The sequence below is a fragment of the Barbus barbus genome, assembly GCF_936440315.1.
Source record: "Barbus barbus genome assembly, chromosome: 8".
Taxonomy (NCBI): domain Eukaryota; kingdom Metazoa; phylum Chordata; class Actinopteri; order Cypriniformes; family Cyprinidae; genus Barbus; species Barbus barbus.
In genome coordinates, this window is record NC_136736.1 from 13,586,912 (window position 1) to 13,609,696 (window position 22,785).

The 22,785-nt window shown below is 38.1% G+C and overlaps 1 protein-coding gene across 1 annotated transcript; it reads right to left on the reverse strand.

Moving 5' to 3' along the window:
- Nucleotides 1-20,916: 20,916 nt before the first annotated feature.
- On the reverse strand, nucleotides 20,917-22,367 carry LOC306873830 (BTB/POZ domain-containing protein KCTD12-like). Its single transcript, XM_079423327.1, has one exon. The coding sequence runs from the start codon at nucleotides 22,316-22,318 to the stop codon at nucleotides 21,506-21,508; it is 813 nt and encodes a 270-aa protein (XP_079279453.1). The 5' UTR covers nucleotides 22,319-22,367; the 3' UTR covers nucleotides 20,917-21,505.
- Nucleotides 22,368-22,785: the final 418 nt, after the last annotated feature.

The window sequence follows — 22,785 nt, forward strand, 5'->3', positions numbered from 1 at the left end:
ATACATTAATTAACATGAACTAAAAATGACAAGTAATTATAAGCATTTATGAATCTTAGTGGTTAATTTCAAGATTTACTAATGCATGATTAAAATGAAAAGTTGTATCTGTTAATATTATTTAATGGTGCTGAGCTAACATGAACTAACAAAGAATGGTTGCATTTTTAAGATTTATAAAGATTAGTAAGATCAATACTGTAACCAATTCATTGCTCATTGTTGGTTAACTATAAAGAGTTACCAAAAAATTAATTGTACAATATTGCTATTAGCACATTTCTCAATGCCTTTTAGTGGAATTTTACTGAATACACATTTTATGGAAATAACTGACATAGCAATATTCTAATAATTCTTTGTAAAATTTTCACTTTATAATGCCTTGTCGCAGTCCTAGTCCCATTACGTTTTTAGTCACATTTTTTCTTTTTATATATGGCCACTGTTGATTGCTAGACTAAGACCACAGACTGTCTTTAGGCAAGGGAGTTTACCGCTTACACTGGCAGAGTCTTCCCATAAGAATGTGAGGGAGTGATAGAGAACGTGCTGAGACGGCTCCAGTACATGGCCTGATCTTAGTGTGTTGTAGCATTTCAGTCATTTAGTGTGGGGTCTAGTGGACTCTGTTGACTTAGGGTCAGTGACCAGCCAACCACAGTCTTGGGCGGTTGTCATGGAAACAACAGCCCAAGAAGGCAGACAGCTGAGGGGAGTCTGGAAAGGTATGTAGATGACTCACCTCACTGTTTGTGTGCCTGTGTGGGAGTATTCTTCTGAGATTTTCAATTGACTTCTCCACTGAAGATTTGGCCAGGTTTCCCTTTGTTTGGTCAAAAAGCCTGCAGAGCTTCTGATATCACTATGCGCAGGACATGCACAAATATGTTTATGTATCAAATATTCACAAATTAGATTTACATTCATCCTGTTCTTTGTCTATCCCTCGATACACGTCATAAGGTGGTGAACATGAGACAAACAAAAGGTAAACAAAAATATAATGAGCACTTATAAACATAATTAGAAATATTTGTATTTCAATACAATGTGCAGAAGGAAATAGCCAGGCTCTATTTCATTAGTGTGTCAATGCTGATGAAATTTAATGTAATTCTCTCTCCTGTCTGCCTATTGCACTGTAATGTTTGCCCCTGGTGTCTCCAGAACAAAGTGAGACCTCAGATGATGGTCAGCTAACCTAGCTGTTGTTATTATTTCACTCAGCTAGGAGCATTTTGACACTTACTGCCCTCATTCATACAGATTTTTTGTTTTTCTCATAGCAAATCACTGTCTCACCATATTCTCTGCTAGATAAATCTGGCTCTTGATAGGGATTTACCAGTCAATCCCAGTACCTCTGAAGTCTTACAGGAAATTCACTCATCATGCATAGAAATCATGTGTTTTGTTAGCCGCATAATGAAAAATGAAGACTGGCACTTGGCAAGCATGTGTTTGTGTTTGGCTTTTTCGTAACAAGGCCAAAGCACGCTCTTTCTCTCTCATTATATTGTTGCTTTCCCTGTCCTTGCTTAACTTGTATGTGAATGAGTGTGTGTATGAGAGAGACTGTAATACAGGCATATTGTATCTCAAAAGGGTTACCTTGTCTGGAAAGACAACTCAACCTTTGTCTGTTATTATAGAGCTAGCATCTTTAACAAAATAGCACTATTGTATTAGTAATGCTATATTTTTATAAAATCTGTGCAGGTTTACATTGAGTACAATGGAATAACTATGTAATATGTTAATTTACATTTTTTATACTGGTGTTCAGACCTTCCTGTCTGAAAATTACCATTACATTAATTTAAACAGGCAATTTATTACAACCTGAATTCCGGAAATGTTGGGAAGTTTTTTAAATTTGAATAAAATAAAAACTAAAATACTTTCAAATCACATGAGCCACTATTTTATTCACAATAGAACATAGAGAACATAACAAATGTTTTAACGGAGAACTGTTACACTTTATCCACTAAATGAGCTCATTTCAAATTTGATGTCTGCTACAGGTCTCAAAGTTGGCACGGGGGCAACAAAGGGCTGAAAAAGCAAGACATTTTGAAAAGATTCAGCTGTGAGAACAACTAGCAACTAATTAAGTTAATTGACATCAAGTCTGTAACATGACTAGCTATAAAAGGGATGTCTTGAAGTGAAGATCGGCAGAGGCTCTCCAATCTTTGAAAGAGTGTGTATAAAGATTGTGGAATACTTTTAAAACAACGTTCCTCAATGTCAAATTGCAAAGGCTTTGTAAATCTCATCTACAGTGCATAACATCATCAAAAGATTCAGAGAAACTGGAGAAATCTCTGTGCGTAAGGGACAAGGCCGAAGACCTTTGTTGGATGTCCATGGTCTTCGGGCCCTCAGACGACACTGCATCACTCATCGGCATGACTCTGTTATTGACATTACAAAATGGGCCCAGGAATATTTCCAGAAACCACTGTCGGTAAACATCAGCGTATTATCAGTGTTCAGTTCAAAAGCCAGCATCTCTGATGGTATGGGGGTGCATAAGGTATGGGCAGCTTGCATGTTTTGGAAGGCACTATGAATGCTGAAAGGTATATAAAGGTTTTAGAGCAATATATGCTCCCCTCCAGACAATGTCTATTTCAGGGTAGGCCATGTGTATTTCAGCAGAACAATGCAAAACCACACCGCGGGAACTAGGAACGGTTTTAGTTCCAGGAACTCCGTTTGGAGGAACTAAATTAACTAATTTAACTAAATTAAACGCGTACGAAAACGCCCTCACCCATCATGATTTAAAACGCAGTGTAAACATATACTGTGTAAACATTGTATCATACTGAGAGCATTTATAAACAGCATTTACCTGAAGACTTCGTCTACGGCGTTTTGTGCTTCTATCAGCCTCAATGAAATGTAACACTGCAAAATGTCGTTGGAGATTCTTAGTTCTTTCAATCGCTTGACATATACGTCGAAATTCCATGTCCATTATTGTGAAACCGGCGAGACACAACAAAAACCGCTCCGATCACAGAATCCTCCATCCTCCTGTCATTAACGTTGTTCTTTGTTTACGTTGTTGAACGCCGCGTACAAATGATGTCGTTGTCGACCGGCTTACGCCACTTCTTAGTACCCACTGTTGGTGCGAATGCAACCCTTTAAATGGTACTGGGAAATTGTGTTTTTCTGCTTGGAGATTCGTCATGTTCAAGGATCGGAAAACGTGGTAGCGGATGCGCTGTCGCGTGTTCCGAATACACCATAAATATGGAATATTGGTGTTTTTGGGAGCTGTCTTTGGTGCTGTTTTTGTATGATTTATAATTTTTGTATTTTATTATGTTCTGTTACAGGTCTCTTTGTGGGAGTCCCTGTTTTATGGGGAGGGGTGTGACGGTTCCCGTTAGTTCCCGTTATTGAGCCCGTGCAGCAGGGCAATGACTGTGAGACGGCCTAGTCGCGGGTCAAAACACCACTCTTCCGTTCTGATCAAAACATCAAACAGGTTCTCCCCACTCAGTGATGCACCCACTGAGAAATCTGATGAAAGTGCTCTAGTTATTGGAGATTCTATTGTACAGAACGTGACAATAGAGACACCAACCACCATAGCCCAATGTTTACCGCGAGCCAGAGTGCCTGATTTCTTGGCAAATTTAAAAGTGCTAATGCTAAATGTAAGTTCAGTAAGATTGTTATTCACGTTGGCGCTAATGATGTTCGACTTCGGCAGTCGGACATCACTAAATATAATGTTAAAGAGGTGTGTGAACTTGCAAGTACGATGTCAGACACTGTAATATGCTCTGATCTGCTCCCTGCTTGTGATGAGATACATAGCATACTGCCGTCACTCAATGGCTGGATGTCTAAGTGGTGCCCGCAGAATAACATAGGTTTCATAGACAATTGGAATAATTTTTGGGGCAGACCTGACCTGTTGAAAAAAGATGGTCTTCATCCCTCTTGGGGTGGTGCCGCTCTTCTCTCTAGAAATATGGCACATAGTCTTAGAGTTCGTACTTGACTAACTGGGGCCCAGGTCAGGAAGCAGACAGACTGGTGTAGCAATTTATAAGCTCAAAAGGGAATTGTATATAAATAATTACAATGAATTATGATTAATTACAATTATTTATATTGGCTGACAGTGATAACATTAGCAGAAACAAATTGCCAACAACTAATCTGTTCGTCCAGCGAACATTCAGTATAAGTTCATATCAACTCTAAGAAAGGATATTTTCTTGGCCACAGAAAATACTTTCCTAAGTATTAATACATTAGAGCATGTAGTAAGGATCAAAAATTGTAAAGGGAAATTAATTGGCAAGGCAGAATCAGAAACTCATGTAATTTGTGCACAAGAGTTTTATTAACTAAACACTAACACAGACTAGTCTAACAAACAAATGAACAATCACTCATACATGGGGAAAGGGAAAATGAGAGTTGATGGATGAAACCATCAGGAAAACCAGAGAATGCAGTTATGGAAAGAGTCATTTAACCACCTGAGTAAAACCATCAGCGCAGTTTATAACGGGCTCTATAACTTATACTAAACCCCTGTTTCGTTTAGTTAAATGTGCAATACTTGCATTGCCTTGGTTGTGACGACTGTCCGGAATGCGGTCTCAGATGAAAGTCTTAATGGTTTCAAGGTTTTGGACTCCCGATCACGTTCTTCCGGGTTGAAGAGTGATGAATTCCAAAGATCTGTTCTGAGGTAGAAATGTCCTTCCCAGGTAGAAAGTGGGGAAAAAAGGCTAAAAAAGATCTGCTGAGGTCCGAGGAGATTTGGTTGAATGGAAAGTCAAGGCCGCAAGGCCTGGCAGAAAACTTAAGGGTCCAGAAGAGTTCTAGCTCACATCCTCGTAGGATCTAACAGGACCGCAGAATGCAGGGGCATCACTGAAGTGAGAGCTTTATCTGCTATAGAGGTCACACTTCTGGGGAGTCAAAGAGCCTATGGTGACTTGAACTTTTGGAGGGAAAGTTTATGACTCTTTGTCTCCATGCATGGTAATTTGCAAATGAACTGGATTGGAAGTTGATATAGAAACTATTAAAGATTCTTAGAACACTTATATGTTGCATAGGTATCGACATATAATATACACTCTCAATTAGATCATCCGAAGACAAATTGATAGATCAAACATAGTATAAGTGAGTTAATATTAACTAGTGTTCTATCATAAGCATATATAGAACAGGATACAATACCCAAAAACATTTACAAGAACAGTAATAATATACACAATGACCTAAAGATATGTGTGTTCATTCAAAGAAAGGTTTTTCTATGAATTAATTAAAGAGAATTTTTATGGCGGCATGTCTCTTTGTGCAGAGTGTTGCTCTGCCCGCATTCCTTTGAGCAATAAATCTAGTGTTATCAGATCAGTTGCCATGGAACCGGGGGCCTGAAATTATTGACAGACATACTAGCACCCAGTATGTGTATTGGGTGAGGGGTCTGTGACTATTTATTAATCTAGTAATTAATTGATTTGTTAAATCAAATGCAAAATTATGTGACTGATTGGTCCAAATGCTACACTGGCTAAACCGACCATCTGCTAGCCACCTCATGTCACAGAAGTCAGTTAATTCTCAGCACATAGAGACTCTTTCACCTAGATATCATACTATAGAGACGGTGTCCGTTCCCCGAACTAGAAAATACAGAAAACATCCAAACCAAAGTAAAAGTAACAATTTAATTGATGTTCAACAAATAAAAAACTGATATAATGCAGATAAAACAAAAGATAAAGCTTGACTTATTGAATATTAGATCCCTTTCTTCAAAAGCACTTTTTGTAAATTTATATGATCACTGACCATAAACTAGATGTGCTTTGTTTGACAGAAACCTGGCTAAAACCAGATGACTACTTTAATCTTGGGGGGTAGACTTGTTTAGAGGGGTAGACAGTAACAAACATGAACCGTGTCCAAAAGGTAAAGGGGGAGGTGTTGCCACAATTTATAGCAATATTTTCACTATTTCTCAGAGGTCGGGTTTCAAGTATAATTCGTTCAAAGTAATGGTGCTTCATATAACGTTATCCAAAGAAACAAGTGTTACTGATAAATTCCCTGTGATGTTTGTACTGGCTACTGTATACAGGCCACCAGGGCACCATACAGACTTTATTAAAGAATTTGCTGATTTTCTATCTGAGGTAGTGCTGGCTGAAGATAAAGTCCTAATTGCTGGTGATTTTAATATCCATGTTGATAATGAAAGAGATTCTTTGGGATCAGCATTTATAGACATTCTAAACTCCATTGGTGTTAAAGAACATGTTTCAGGACCTACTCATTGTTGAAATCATACTCTAGATTTAATACTGTCATATGGAATTGATGTCAGTGGCATTGAAATATTGCAGCAGAGCGATATCTCAGATCATTATCTAGTTTCGTGTATATTCCATATAGCTAAAGCTGTAAAGCCAACTCCTTGTTACAAATATGGTAAAATTATCACTTCTACCACAAAAGACTACTTTATAAATAATCTAAATAATATAAATAATCTTCCTGATTTATCTCAATTCCTCAGCATATCCAATAGCTCAGAACAACTTGATGTAACAGAAACTATTGACTCTCACTTTTCTAGCACTTTAGATACGGTTGCTCCTTTACGCTTAAGGAAGATTAAGGAAAAGAGTCCAACACCGTGGTATAATGAGCACACTCGGGCCCTAAAGAGAGCAGCCAGGAAAATGGAGCGCAGCTGGAGAAAAACTAAATTAGAGGTATTTTATTTTGCTTGGCGGGAAAGTACCCTATCCTACTGAAAAGCATTAAAAACTGCTAGATCTGCTTACTTTGCGTCTCTTTTAGAAGAAAACAAACACAACCCCAAGTATTTATTTAAAACCGAGGCTAAATTGACAAAAAATATAACATCAGCAGGTGCAGACATTACCCAGCAGCACAGTAGTAATGACTTTATGAACTATTTCACTTCTAATATCGAAACTATTAAGTCAAGTCACCTTTATTTATATAGCGCTTTTAACAATGTAAATTGTGTCAAATCAACTGCACAATATCAAAAAAGGTAAATAGTGTGTCAATAATGTAAAATGAAAAGATAAAAAAAAAGATTTTCAGTTAAAGGCATTTCATTATTGAATTCAGTGATGTCATCCAGCTCATTTCAGTTTAAATAGTGTCTTTGCAATCAGGTCGACGATATCGCTGGAAATGAAGATTTATTAGAGATTAAAATTGTAACTGTGCAGCTGTCAGCCAAAGTATTGCATCAGATAGTGCACTATAGATCCCCTGAGGAACAATTCCACTCATTCTCTTCTATTGGAAATGAAGAATTGTATAAACTTGTTAAATCGTTTAAACCAACAACCTGTATTTTAGACCCGGTTCCATCTAAGCTCCTAAAAGAGGTGCTTCCAGAAGTAATAGATCCTCTTCTGAATATTAACTCATTGTTATTGTTATATGTCCCAAAAACCTTCAAACTGGCTGATATTAAGCCTCTCATTAAAAAAACACAACTTGACCCCAAATAATTAATTAATTACAGACCGATCTTGAATCTCCATTTTCTGTCAAAGATATTAGAAAATGTAGTATCGTCACAACTATGTTCCTTCTTAGAGAAAAATGATATATGTGAGGATTTCCAGTCAGGTTTTAGACCATATCATAGTACGGAGACTGCTCTCATTAGAGTTACAAATTACCTGCTTTTATCATCTGATCGTGGTTGTATCTCTCTATTAGTGCTACTGGATCTTAGTGACGCGTTTGACACTATCGACCACAACATTCTTTTAAATAGACTAGAAATTTATGTTGGCATTAGAGGAAGTGCGCTGGCATGGTTCAAATCGTACTTATCTGACCGCCATCAATTTGTGGCAGTAAATTAAGAGGTATCATACCAATCACACGTGCAGTATGGAGTACCTCAAGGCTCAGTACTTGGCCCCTTACTTTTCACGCTTTACATGTTACCCTTGGGAGATATCATTAGGAAACATGGTGTTAGCTTTCACTGTTATGCTGATGATACCCAGCTCTATATTTCTTCATGACCTGATGAAACTTACCAATTTGCAAAACTAACGGAATGTATAGTTGATATCAAAAACTGTATGACTAGCAATTTCTTACTACTAAATTCTGAAAAAACAGAGGTGTTAATTATTGGACCAAAAACTTTTGCATGTAATAACCTAGATCACTGTCTAATACTTGATGGTGGCTCTGTAAATTCTTCGTCATCAGTTAGGAACCTAGGTGTACTTTTTGATAGCAATCTTTCCTTTGAAAAACATGTTTCTAGCATTTGTAAAATTGCATTTTTCCATCTTAAAAATATATATAAATTACGATCTATGCTCTCAATGTCAAATGCAGAAACATTAATTCATGCATTCATGGCCTCGAGGCTAGATTATTGTAATGCTTTATTGGGTGGTTGCTCTGCACGTTTAATGAACAAACTCTAGGTGGTTCAAAATGCACCAGCTAGAGTTCTTACTAGAACCAGGAAGTTTGACCACATTAGCCCGGTTCTGTCAACACTGCACTGGCTCCCTATTAAACATGGTATACATTTTAAGATCTTGCTAATTACCTATAAAGCCCTGAATGGTTTGGCACCTCAGTATTTGAGTGAGCTCTTATCGCATTATAGTCCTTCACGTCCACTGCGATCTCAAAACTCTGGCCATTTGATAATACCTAGAATATCAAAATCAACTGTGGGCGGGAGATCCTTTTCCTATAGCACCCAGACTCTGAAACAATCTACCTAACACTGTTCGGGAAGCAGACACACTCTGTCAGTTTAAATCTAGATTAAAGCCCCATCTCTTTAACCTGGCTTACACATAATACACTATCGCATTTCTATAATTCAAATCCGTTTAAGGATTGTAAGGCTGCATTAATTAGGTCAACCGGGAACACTTCCCAAAACACCTGATGTACTTGTTACATTGTTAGAAGAATGGCATCTACGCTAATGTTAGTCTGTTTCTTTCTTATTCCGAGGTCACCGTACCCACCCAGATCCAGACTGTATCCAGATCAGATGGTGGATCAGCACCTAGAGATGACCTCTACAGCCAGGACACCTAGATGAGCCCCAGAGACTGATCCCCAGTGAAGACCCCGTCTCCAAGACGGCCATCGGGACAAGACCACAGGAACCAGATGAGTCCTTTGCACAATCTGATTCTGCTTTAGCATAGATTTAAACTGCTGATTTTGTCTGGCCAGAGGAGAATGACAATATTTCGACAAACTATTTCCCAGTCTAAATACTGTAAAGCTGATATAAAGCCACCCAGCTTTATATCAAGCCGATGTAAAGCTGCTTTGACACAATTTGCATTGTTAAAAGCGCTATACAAATAATATTGACTTGATTTGACTTGACTTGACTATGTTCTATTGTGAATAAAATATTGGCTCATGTGATTGGAAATTCTTTGTTTTTATTTATTTAAATTAAAAAAATTTAAAAAACGTCCCAACATTTCCGGAATTCGGGTTGTAAGTTAATGCCAGTAAAGTATAGAATACAGCAAGGATCTGTTTTAGGCCCTTCACTATTTTCCATACACAGGCAGCCCCTTGGAATTATTATTAGAAAACATGGAATGAATTTCCATTATTATGCAAATCTTTTGAACAGTAAAATTAGTATAAATACTTTATATGATTTAATATGAAATCGTGTAATCTTTTACAGTATTTCATTATTATTTGCATTTATCTAGGTTGATGTTAATTTATAAATTACTATTCATTGAAAATTCATGTCTGCTCATATGAGCTAATGTTAATTTATGCAACTCGAAACATTGAAAAAAAACATTAACCTTGATTAATAAATGCTGTTCTTAGTTTACCTTAATGTAAAGTATATATTAAAAAACAGTTGTATAATAGTGGAAAATCAAAACTCAAGCTTGTCTCTGTCCTTATAATCAAAGCATCCTGTTATGCCCATGCCTGCAGATGTTGGTCACTGAGCAGCTGTAGTCCCCATAGTACTAATATACCGCCGCATGTGAAGCCACTGACAGATGGGAAGACACAGCTGTTATTCACGAAGGCCAGAGGGTTAAACCTAGAATTTTCCCGTCTCAAACCCAAACATATCAGATCTCATATCCCTATGCTTATTTGAACCATCCTGTTGTAGCACTGCTACAGTACTGATATTGGAAAGGTTTATTTCTCAAGCCAAATTATCTTTTTAAAGACTTTTATTTTAGATGAAAGCTCTTTAAACTTTAAAAGTTCGACTTTATCTGAAAGTATCCTTTGCAATAATACACTGAGAACATATTATATTCAAGGTCGAAGCAGTGTAGATGTATCTCTGCACTGACTGCATTAATATTAGCCCTGAGCTCCAGGAATATCTAATAGTGGCCTTTGTTAACAGACAGAGATCACATCATGACTTTAAAAAGTAGGAGTGTGCTGTCTCTGATTATCTTTTGTGAAATATGATTTCACCCACAAACAAACGGCTCCTCTCACAGATAAGCACTAGCATGAGTAGAACTAATATAAGCAGCATGGTGCGTTAATTAACGTTGATATGAATAGTTCCTGTGATTATGCAGACGGTCATCATTTTCATCCTAAAATCTTGTGCGTCACAAATCCCCATGGAGACTGCTGACAACAAAGCCTCTGTGAGAACGTCCATCTCTCGTGATCAGAATTGTTGAGCTAACCCTACAGCTGAAGAAATAAGAAAGCTCTTATCAGTGCCGGATATAAGCTACAGCTCCAAGCAGATGTGAGCATCTGCAGAAAATCTTGTCTAGTAGTTCCCCCCCCAGCTAACACTATCCAGACACAGGCACATTTGGCATGCTTTGTATGATGGCTGACTGTCTTCACATGCGCTCATGCAACATCTCTGTTCTACCACTAGGGTTTATATGCAGCATAGTTAGAGGGTACATAAATCTTCAACCTATTCTGGCACTGCGTTGAAGAAGAACTTCTGTTAAAGCTATATTTCTGTCCAAAACAAAGCATGATTCATGACTTTTAATGGTCAGACATTAGCCTGAGGTTTCAGCAGATGTGATAGGCCTACACTAGGCCACTTGTTTGCCTTTAGTGTGACAGATACTTTTTAGAAAGTGAAAGATTTAATTTAACTTTCCAAGTCTCTGAAGTTCCTTTGTTCTCTCTTTCAAAAAGTAACAATGCGGTACAGTGCTAGTATCAGATGAATGATTAGTCTATTCATACTGTATACAGTATCATGGTTTTTACATAATTATCTAAGATACTTGAAATATACTGCAAAAACTGTGGTAATACCATGATATTTTTAAGGTTTGTAATTATCCACCTTAAACTTTACAGAAGAGCAGGTATGACTATTATTAACTTCAGTATGCACATCTTCCGATGTCATCTGTTATTGCAAACTGGTATTTTTTTTTATTATACTTTTTGTTTATTTTGATTATCACACACATTTTTTGGAGCGCAGATGGTTTTGCGGTTTTACTGCACTTATATATAAATAGCAGCTAATGAAACCTATCTAATCAACCTTCTCCAGTCTTCCTCCTCCCCAGCTCCATCTGTCTAGATCTATTGCCTGGGATTCTCCCTACAGATCATTACGACCTACACTCCGTTCCTCAGTATAATGCAGTTACAGTAGATCTGTTTCACAACTGAACTACTATTAACTTCTTTTGTGTAAAAACGTACACCTTAATAAAATTTTTATTAAGTCAATTTTTCCTCAGCCCCAAAGTTCACAAAATTATTACTTGAAATTAATTAACATTTAGCTTCTGAATATTTCCTTTCTTGTCTCTGTTTTTCAGTGTGTGTGTGTTGGCATGTGTGCAAAAAAATGTCAAGGAGAGAATATTAATTATTTGAGACAGTATTGCATGTGTGTTGGGAAATTATATTTCCTGTCCATGAGCCGATGATCATTACACACTTTCTCTGTCACCTCCCTTTGTTTATAAGTGAATTTTGTGTTACAAACAAATGGGGTGAAGCAGCATGGGTGTGTGTGCATGTGCATAAGTTTCTATGTTTTTTTTAGATATCAACACTCTTGAGTGCTGGGACAGTAGATTTCCTGGCCTTTTTACAGTCTGCAGGGGTTCCTTTTTCTCCAAAAGAGCCCTGTGTCAGAGCCAGCGGGGGTGCAGGATGCTGGGAGGTGTGCGCCTGAGCGCCTGCTTTTGTTCCCCGCCGCTGATTGATGCCGGCGGCCTTTACCATGCTCAGAAAGAGCAGCGTGAGACTAACCGGACCTCCACGGAGCGGAAGCCTGACTTGGCAGAAGACACAGTGAGAGGGAAAGCAGCGGCGACATTTACAGAGGACACCAGCACCAGCTAAAAATTCCCATTTAGGGCAGGTTTAGGAGCCGATTCCTGACAAAATTCTAATATTAATTACTATATTTCTGACACTTAGTCTATGATGAGTGGAAAAGTGCAACTTGTATCCATCTTAACTTACAGGTCCTTTTCAAAAAATTAGCATATCATGAAAAGGTTCTCTAAACGAGCTATTAACCTAATCATCTGAATCAACTAATTAACTCTAAACACCTGCAAAAGATTCCTGAGGCTTTTAAAAACTCCCAGCCTGGTTCATTACTCAAAACCGCAATCATGTGTAAGACTGCCGACCTGACTGCTGTCCAGAAGGCCATCATTGACACCCTCAAGCAAGAGGGTAAGACACAGAAAGAAATTTCTGAACGAATAGGCTGTTCCCAGAGTGCTGTATCAAGGCACCTCAGTGGGAAGTCTGTGGGAAGGAAAAAGTGTGGCAGAAAACGCAGCACAACGAGAAGAGGTGACCGGACCCTGAGGAAGATTGTGGAGAAGGACTGATTCCAGACCTTGGGGGACCTGCGGAAGCAGTGGACTGAGTCTGGAGTAGAAACATCCAGAGCCACCGTGTGCAGGAAATGGGCTACAGGTGCCGCATTCCCCAGGTCAAGCCACTTTTGAACCAGAAACAGCGGCAGAAGCGCCTGACCTGGGCTACAGAGAAGCAGCACTGGACTGTTGCTCAGTGGTCCAAAGTACTTTTTTCGGATGAAAGCAAATTTTGCATGTCATTCGGAAATCAAGGTGCCAGAGTCTGGAGGAAGACTGGGGAGAGGGAAATGCCAAAATGCCTGAAGTCCAGTGTCAAGTACCCACAGTCAGTGATGCTGGTGTTGGTCCGCTGTGTTTTATCAAGGGCAGGGTCAATGCAGCTAGCTATCAGGAGATTTTGGAGCACTTCATGCTTCCATCTGCTGAAAAGCTTTATGGAGATGATTTCATTTTTCAGCACGACCTGGCACCTGCTCACAGTGCCAAAACCACTGGTAAATGGTTTACTGACCATGGTATTACTGTGCTCAATTGGCCTGCCAACTCTCCTGACCTGAACCCTATAGAGAATCTGTGGGATATTGTGAAGAGAAAGTTGAGAGACGCAAGACCCAACACTCTGGATGAGCTTAAGGCCGCTATCGAAGCATCCTGGGCCTCCATAACACCTCAGCAGTGCCACAGGCTGATTGCCTCCATGCCACGCCGCATTGAAGCAGTCATTTCTGCAAAAGGATTCCCGACCAAGTATTGAGTGCATAACTGAACATAATTATTTGAAGGTTGACTTTTTTTTTTTTTTTTTTTTTTTTTTTTTTGTATTAAAAACACTTTTCTTTTATTGGTCGGATGAAATATGCTAATTTTTTGAGATAGGAATTTTGAGTTTTCATGAGCTGTATGCCAAAATCATCAATATTAAAACAATAAAAGGCTTGAACTACTTCAGTTGTGTTGTAATGAATCTAAAATATATGAAAGTCTAATGTTTATCAGTACATTACAGAAAATAATGAACTTTATCACAATATGCTAATTTTTTGAAAAGGACCTGTATACTCTCTCCCCTGATGGGGGAACACCTTGTCTTTTATAACTGATCCCAGGTCAGATTCTCACCATAATAGCTATATATACACACTAAAGACAAGCACAAATCTCATGTCATCTTAGAACACCACATTCTATTCTAACCGTATGTGAAGGAAAATATCAAATCTGCTCTTTATTAAACTCACAAGGCTATGGAGGAGCTTTATCTTGTAAAAATTTCCTTTGATGCGCTCAAAGATGTTATATTAAAATACAATATTGACCTGTTCCCGCTGAACATGCTGAGATGTATTCATCGAATCCAACTCATTTAAACAGTCTGCATTGAAAAAATTACTCATTCCCTGTGGATTTACACGGAGCCTCTTTCTATTGCCTATATTCTCCATAATCTTCATGTAGTAACATAAACTGGCCTTCTTTCAAAGAAAATCTGCTCTGTGAAAAGATGTCTGAACAAATTTAGCCAAAGGCAATTATTAGTTAGAGGTAAAAAACAAACCTCTAAGTCCTCCTCCTTCGACTGGTGGCTTTAGTGAACTTTGGTTTGTAGTGCACTTTATCTTAAATTAAATTTATCTAGTGTACAGACCCTGGGCTACAGTATGTTCCACCCAGAAGCTTTGAGATGTCCCCCACACTGGGACCAGCAAAAGATTCCCTATTTTCCAAACCTCTATGTGACCACTGCGCTATAGACATTCTGCCAACATAATGTTCTTTTAGTAGACACACTACTAGCCAATGAGCCTCTGGGACTGAAAGACACATTTGTACATTTTACAGACTCAAGATCAGCTCTTTGATAGAAAATGAAATAGATGGTAAATCATTTGAAGAATATAATGGTGTTCAATGAAATAAGCATAATGTGCAGTTTTATTGCTCTTGCACAGGCTACCAAAAATACCTTCCTTATTTGAAGATGATATGAGTAGGCTCGTATTCGCTCTCTAGATATGAATACAGTGCAAGTAAAGAAATTTAATTTGAATGACAACAACCTCTTCAACATAAGTATTTACAGGTGCGGTTGGCTCCTGCAGTCATAAAGCACCTTTGTAAACACACTAAAAGTGGTTGTCATGGTGATGACATGAATTCTTCACCATCCTTCACCTTTTCTGCGAGTCAGATGGAGTTAACCATTAAAATTAGTCTCATTAAACCTGCCAATATTTGAAGCATATCCAAAGCCATTTAATTCACAACACAGGCATTCCTGATTTAGCCACTGACCCGTGTTGGTTATTAGACAAACAGAATGAAGAGACGAACCTCTTGAGCATGCAGCCAGACATTCGATTATATTGATCTGGGCTTGTCGCTATGGAGTGAGTTTACATAGAGGCAAAGACTCTCTGCGGTTTATGACAGAGGCTCCTGGAGAGATATGTCTGAATGCTGGAAGGTCCTCTCGACCGTTCATAACTGTGCACTCAGGTTCTTCCCTAAATAAACAGTATGTGCAAATATTTAATATACAGGAACATATATATTTGTCTTGGTCAACAGTGGGATAAAAGGCAATAAAATGTAAGCATCCTCACCCCTTTTGCCGTAGCCCTGCATAACATTTATCTTCCAGATTTTCCAAATCTGTGCAAGACCGGTAGTTAATGTGGGCTGTCATTCATTTAAATGTCTAAATGATTTACTCGTGTAATATGAATCTAACTATCTTTCCAGCTAACAATGTTATGTTCTAACAACATTTCCTAATGCTCTCATTTAGTTAGTAAAAAACTGATATCAGACAGGTTTTTTCCCGTTTACAAGAATGTTCTGGCTTATATTATGAAAACTTCTGTGTTCCCTCTGCAACAGGTTAAACGGATGGTTCACTCAAAAGATGAAAATGTCATTAATTACTCTCACTCATGTCGTTTCAAACCTGCAAGGTTTTCATTCTTCTTCAGAACGTAAATTAAGATATTTTTGATGAAATTCGAGAGCTTTCTGACCCTGCATATTCACAATTCAACTACCACGTTCAAGGCATAGAAAGGTTGTAAGGACATTGATAATGTAGTTCATGTGACATCAGTGGTTCAACCGTAATGTTATGAGGTTATAAGGTTGAACCACTGATGTCACATGGAATATTTTAATGATGTCTTTATTATGTTTCTGGGCCTTGAGCGTGGTGGTTGCGTTGCTGTCTATGCAGGGTCAGAAAGCTTTTGGATTATATCAAAAATACAGTTAGGTCCATTTATAGCTGTTGATCAAAACAAATTCATGTTACAGTTATATGATGAATATGGGCTTGAAATGCACACTCTGAGCTTTCATTTGAGTATTCTTATCACAACTGGAGGAAAGGTTAAGGAATTACAGCTCTTTAATAATATGTACCTCCCGCCTTTTTCAAGGGACCATAAGTAATTGGACAATTGACTCAAAAGCCATTTCATGGACAGATGTGGGCTATTCCTTTGTTATTTCTACATCAATTAAGCAGGTAAAAGGTCTGGAGTTGATTCTAAGCTGTTGCTGCAAACCCGCATCATGCAGACAAAGGATCTCCATACAAGCGGAACAGACAATTGTTAGGCTTCAGAAACTAAACAAATCCATCCGAGAGATCGCAGGAACTTAAGGAGTGGCCAAATAAACAGTTTGTACATTCTGAGAAAAAAAGAATACACTGGTGAGCTTGGCAACATAAAAAAGTCCTGGATGTTCATTGAGGACAACAGCGGTGGATGAGTGGAGAATCCTCTCTGTGGTAAAGAAAAACCCTTTCACAACATCCAGCCAAATGAAAAACCCTCTCCAGGAGGTAGGTGTGTCACTGTCAAAGTCTAAAATCAAGAGAAGACTTCACAAGAGCAAATACAGAGGGTTATAGACTTTGCCAAAAAACATCTAAACAAGCCAGACCACTTCTGGAAAAGCATTCTTTGGATGGCATAAATTAAGATCAGCCTGTACCAGAATGATGGGAAGAAAAAAGTATGGAGAATGCTTGGAACAGCTCATGATCCAAAGCATACAACATCATCTGCAAAACATGGTGGAGCAGTGTGATGGCTTGAGCATGCATGGCTTCCACTGGCTCTGGGTTACTGGTGTTTAGTGATGATGTGACAGAAGCAGCCGGAAGAATTCTGAAGTGTACAGGGATATACTCTCTGCCAGAATCAGTCAAATGGCGCAAAGTTGATTGGACGGTGCTTCATAGTACAAATGGATGATGACCCAAAACATACAGCAAAAGTAACCCAAGAGTTTGTAAAGGTAAAATAGTGGAATATTCTGCAATGACCAAGTCAGTCTCCTTAAATCAACCTGATTGAGCATGCATTTCACTTGCTGAAGACAAAACTAAAGGCGGAAAGACCCACAAACAATCAACAACTGAAGTCAGCTGCAGTAAAGGCCTGGGAAACACCACAAAGGAGGAAACCCAGTCTATGGTGATGTCCATGAGTTCCAGACTTGAGTACGGTGGCCGAGAGAGCTCAACGCGCTGTAACTTCAGAAAACACATGCAAATAGAAAAAGCACCAGCAAATCAAGAAAACATCATCAGTTTGACAGCAGGTGGTGCAAATGCTCACAACACAACCAAATAAAGAAACGCACTGCAAATGCTCACAATACAACCAAATAAATTTTATTTGCAGTGCGTTTCTTTCTTTGGTTGTGTTGTGAGCATTTTCAGCGTGTGCATTGCAAAATTGAGGAAGTTGTTTTCTTAATTTGCCAGTATTTTTTCTATTTGCAGCACATTGAGCTCTCTCGGCCACCGTACTTAAGGCCTGCAAAGGATTCTCAACGAAGTATTAAAAATTAACATTGTGTTTATGATTATATTTATTTGTCCAATTACATTTGAGCCCCTGAAAATGGGTGGAGTGTGTATAAAAATGGTTGTAATTCCCAAGCATGTTATGTTTTTGTTCAACCCCTTGAATTAAAGCTTAAATTCTACACTTCAATTTCATCTTGATTGTTTCATTTTAAATCTATTCTGGTGGCATACAGAGCCAAAATTCTGAAAATAGTGTCAGTTTCTAAATACACACCTAACTGTATCTTATTTTGTGTTCCGAAGATGAATGATTATCTTATGGGTTTGGAACGACATGAAGGTGAGTAATTAATTACAAAATTTTCCGTTTTGGCTGAACTATCCCTTTAAACAGGATTGTAAAAAAAAAAAAAAAACAGTAACTGCAATAAAATGAGTAAAAAGAACAACTTAGCAATTAGGTATAGGGAAAATAATTAAAAGAGAGCTCAATAAAGCATTTGGAATTAATGAAATAATGCAGACTATTAACTAAACTTAGTGTATGATTACACAACAGCAATGTACTAAAAACAGAAACATTTTTCCTTTGTGGTTTCGCATATAGACAAAAATATCAAAATGATTACGGTTCACACAGATCTGTGAAAACGACTAAAAATATTAGATTATGCATGTCAGGCTAGTAGTTGGCAACGTCACTTTGTAAAGAAACACTATGCACATGTGAACATACCTATAGACTGAACACATAATATGCATGTGCATAAAATCACCAAATTAATTTTGTAGTTTACTCGGAGACGATAACGGTATTGTTTTTAAAAATGCCCTTTGAAACTAATTTTCAAAACCAGTTTGCATTAGTAGATAAAAAAACTATCTCTTTCTCTATATATCTGTCTGTCTGTGTCTAAAACATCCACAAGGTATTTTTCCAGTTGTTTTTCATAATCCTTCATCTTTAGTATGTTTCATTTTGGTTGACTGAAAGAATGAATGAATGCTTGTCCAAAGGAATTTAAGAGAACAAATAGAGTGTCTTCCAGCTAGAAAGCACCGACCAGGACCATCTACTGTCTCCTCCGTAGCGTATGTCTCCGGTCTGGCAGATAGAGAGAAAATGTTCCACTGAATTATTACAAGATGGAGAAGAGACACAAAGATACCGTGAAAATTAGTTTGGAAGCATCCCTTCTCTATCATTTATCTTTTCTTTGTCTTCTGGCAAGGGAAGTTGTACTTTAATGTAGCATTACATGTGGAAAACACTTTTGCATGAAACAATTTCTTTTTGTTATAACTGGAAGGTGTAGTGTAATATTTTCACAAGATTCCTAGCCTGTTATGCACATGCTTGCATGGTAATCTTTTCTTGACCACATAAATCTAGACTTACCAAATATACTGGTAACTCTGGCCTTTAGTGTGACCATGATAGCAAAGCAGGCTGTTTTTACTTCTGTGTTTAGAAGTACTGTAAGATCTATTTTCATTAAAACAGAGGGAAGGACTTTTGTGTGTTTTGAGGAACAGATGAAATGTCATGATGGTTTGTCACTTGTGTAGGTGGAACACACAAAGAAGGAACCACAAGTTTAAAGTGTGAAAAGTATATCTGCTCTAAAGTTGCATGCAACAACATTGCAATTCTATCATTGCTACTGTAGTGCATTAACTACACTATCATAAGTGAAAGGTAAAATTTTGAAAGAAAGTGTTGCAGTCTTGTAGTATAAACAATTTTGTTGATTGCAAAGTGCTTTGCACACATAAAAAAAATAAAAATCTTATACTAATGATGTGAAACTGTGGAATATATAGTCCTGTTTTCTTTTAAACACCAGAATATATAACAATGCTCAAAAAGAAATTAATTAGCATTTTTTTACATTACAGTTGGACATTAAATGCCGTTGTTTGTGATGTACATTATTGAAATTAGTGTACTAAATACTTTTGTCTGTACCGCTTTCCCAGCTAACAAAATTATAAGAACGTTTTGCTAACATTTGTTATAAAATAAGTTATAAAAATGTATTTTGAATGTTCTCAGAATGTTCAAAACATCCAGATTTAAAATATTTAAAAGCATTTTTGTTGGCTATGCAAACATTATGGAAAACATAAAGGGAACATTCCGTTTTATCATTTTACAAACATTGTGGGAACATTTGAATTTCCCTGAATGTTCTGAAACAAGCAGTACATACTAACATTTAAAAAACCTTACACAAACATATTTCATGAATGAAATAATGTTTATGTGCTACCTTTTTGAGAGCATTATTAAAAATCAGATAACGGTGAAAAGAAAAAAAATGTTCTATTAAGGTTTGGAGGAATATGCATAACACTTGTTGTTCATAAATTTGAAGGAACCTTGCCAGATCATTAGTCAAAGTTCCGAGAACATTCCATGTTAACTGGGTTCACTCATTAATACTGACACACACACACTCTCTTTCAGAGTCAAAGTGAGGGCTCTTTGTTTTCTGTTCAGCTTTTCTTTTTTTTTTTTGCTGGTTATCTGCTTTCTCTCTTCCTCTTGATACAACTTCCTCTAGAGAGAGAATTTGTTCCTGTCTCTGTGATACTGACACTCTCCAGGTGGCCCAGCATTGTCAGTCATATACTATACTGTACGTAACATCTGACAGTTCTAAAAGCATGTTTACGTGTACTATGATGTTCAAACCACTGATATTTGCATATTTTGATTCTATCTACATAACATTATAAAGAGAAAGTGCCCTTTATATGGTTTGTGTTTGTGTAGTCACAGGACTGGTGGCAGACACAGGCCTAGTTCCTGTTCTCCGTCTCTTATCCGTTTCCTCAGGCCAGAAAGTGTCTCTTCTCCGCTCACATTCACATCTCCTTTCGGAGCCTCCGCCCACTAACCCAGCTCTTGAACCATCACCAAAGGTTGGTTTTGTTGGTGCACACCACACTTTATATCTTTATGCTGTTATTTTACACGATCTGTGACAGGATATCAACTGTGGTCTAGGTTTGCAGCAGCTACAGTTTTACAATAACTACACACAGTTTGTTTGGCATGCAAATTTCATGTGGGACACATTCAGTTAGTAAACTGTCAAAAAATATTTGACAGTATGTGCGTATTATAGAGTATGCAACTCAAATCACAATATGATGCAGCAGTATTTAGAGTTCCCATTCAAATATGTCTTTCATGATAAGTTTATTATGTGTGTAAAGCTGACAGACATCTTGGCATAAGAATAAAAAAAATAAAAATACATAAGTGCAAACACAAATGATCATTTCAGAAATGTCAAAGTTCAGTGAAAAGCAGAGGGGAGAGTAGTATATATTCACTCATTATGGAACAGCTTGCTATTTTAATACTGGGATGACATGTCTCTGTTGTGTCTGCTGAGCTTCTGGATGTACTCTTAGAAAAAAAAAATCAGGAATGTAATGAACTTTTAATATGACAAAAAAGTGGTAGTCTAGGTTCATTTGATTTCAAAAAGTCGAAGCCTATCATTGAGAGTGCATTTTGTGCTTCATCCAGTCCAAACCTACTGTATTTAAATATGAAAATAGCTATCAGCGATTGTTTGAATTTTGGGAACAACGACAAATTTTGGAGATCCGCTATTATTAACTTTTTACTTATACAGACAATATGCACACAACGTCTGCTCAGCGACTGACAGTGTTTACATGTTGACATTGTGGAAAAAACTACACAAGAATGGAAAGGTGAGTGTCCGAGAAATGTGTTTGAACAACAGTTCCGAAAAATGAGTCCACTTCAATCCCTGCAAAAAACGTACTCGGTGTAACTCGTCCAGATTTTGTCCTCGTTGGGGTCGTTACTCGAGTACGCGCAGGTGCCCGTGGAGCTGCACGCAACCATGTGGAAGCCCACCTCCGCCAGCCTGTCAAAGGCTTGCTCCAGGAAATTATACTTGAGATAATACCGAGAAGTGTATCTCTCTGGGGGTCTGTCGGGGTCTCTGCTCTCGTTCAGAGTCTCCCCGAAAACTTCTTTGGCGAGAGATGTTTTTCCGCACACGGTGATTCTCGCCACCCGTCGAAATTTGGCGTCCTGTTGTATGTCTCGCCCTATGGTATAGGAGCCCCTGTACCCGATGGTTATGTAGCCGCTTTTCCTCGCGTCCAGAGACGGAGAGCGAGGACTGGTGCTGGTGATGCTGGTGCTGGCGAGCGCAGCCTCCTCTGGTTCGCTCTGGCACACCTCCTCGCTGATGGAGTTCTCCTTACTGACCGTCGGTCTCAGGCGCTTTGCCAGCTCTTGAAGTTGGAAATATTCTGCCTCTTTAAGAAGGCTCGCCTTCTCTTTGAAGTAATCGGGCAAAACCAGAGTCTGGTCCCGCAAGTAATCCAAAATATATCTGAACAGAAAGCCGTCCCTGTCCAAAAAGTAGCGTCCTTTGCTGTCGGTGGTAAGTTCCGCGGGTTTTTTCTGACTGAACATAGTCCAAAGTAAAGAATTGGGCACGGAGAGTAAAGTTGAGTGGCGCGTAACGTAAATTTGCCCCCCGACATTGAGCTCAATAATCTCGGGAAATCGCTGGGAAGGCTCCGTGCGGCTCTTGTCCATCTCTGCACAGCTGCGCGAGACCTCCGGTTCAATCACGGGACTGAAGGAGAGTGGAAAGAAATATTTCAGGTTTGTTTATGTAGGCTAAACTGGTGGAGGAGGAGGAGGAATCTGACGGCTGTTAATTAACTCTTTACTACCACCCCGTAAAACACGAAATTCACTGTGATTTCCTTCAAACCCGTGCATTATCTGATTGCTGGAAATGTTCTGAATTTAACAATTTTGCCTTTTTTTTCAGAGCATACTGGATGAACCTATATTTTACAGCTGTCAATCTACAGAATTCTTTTAGGATGATTTCAGATTTTATTTGATTTAAAATTTTATTTATTTATTTATTTATTTATTTTTTACTCTTTGGTGACACGTTGTCATTTGTGTGCAAAATGAGGATTCTTGTTATCCAGCAGCCTATGATTCGAAGAGGTTCCAAAGGTCAAGGAATGTTCCAATAGAAGCATTTT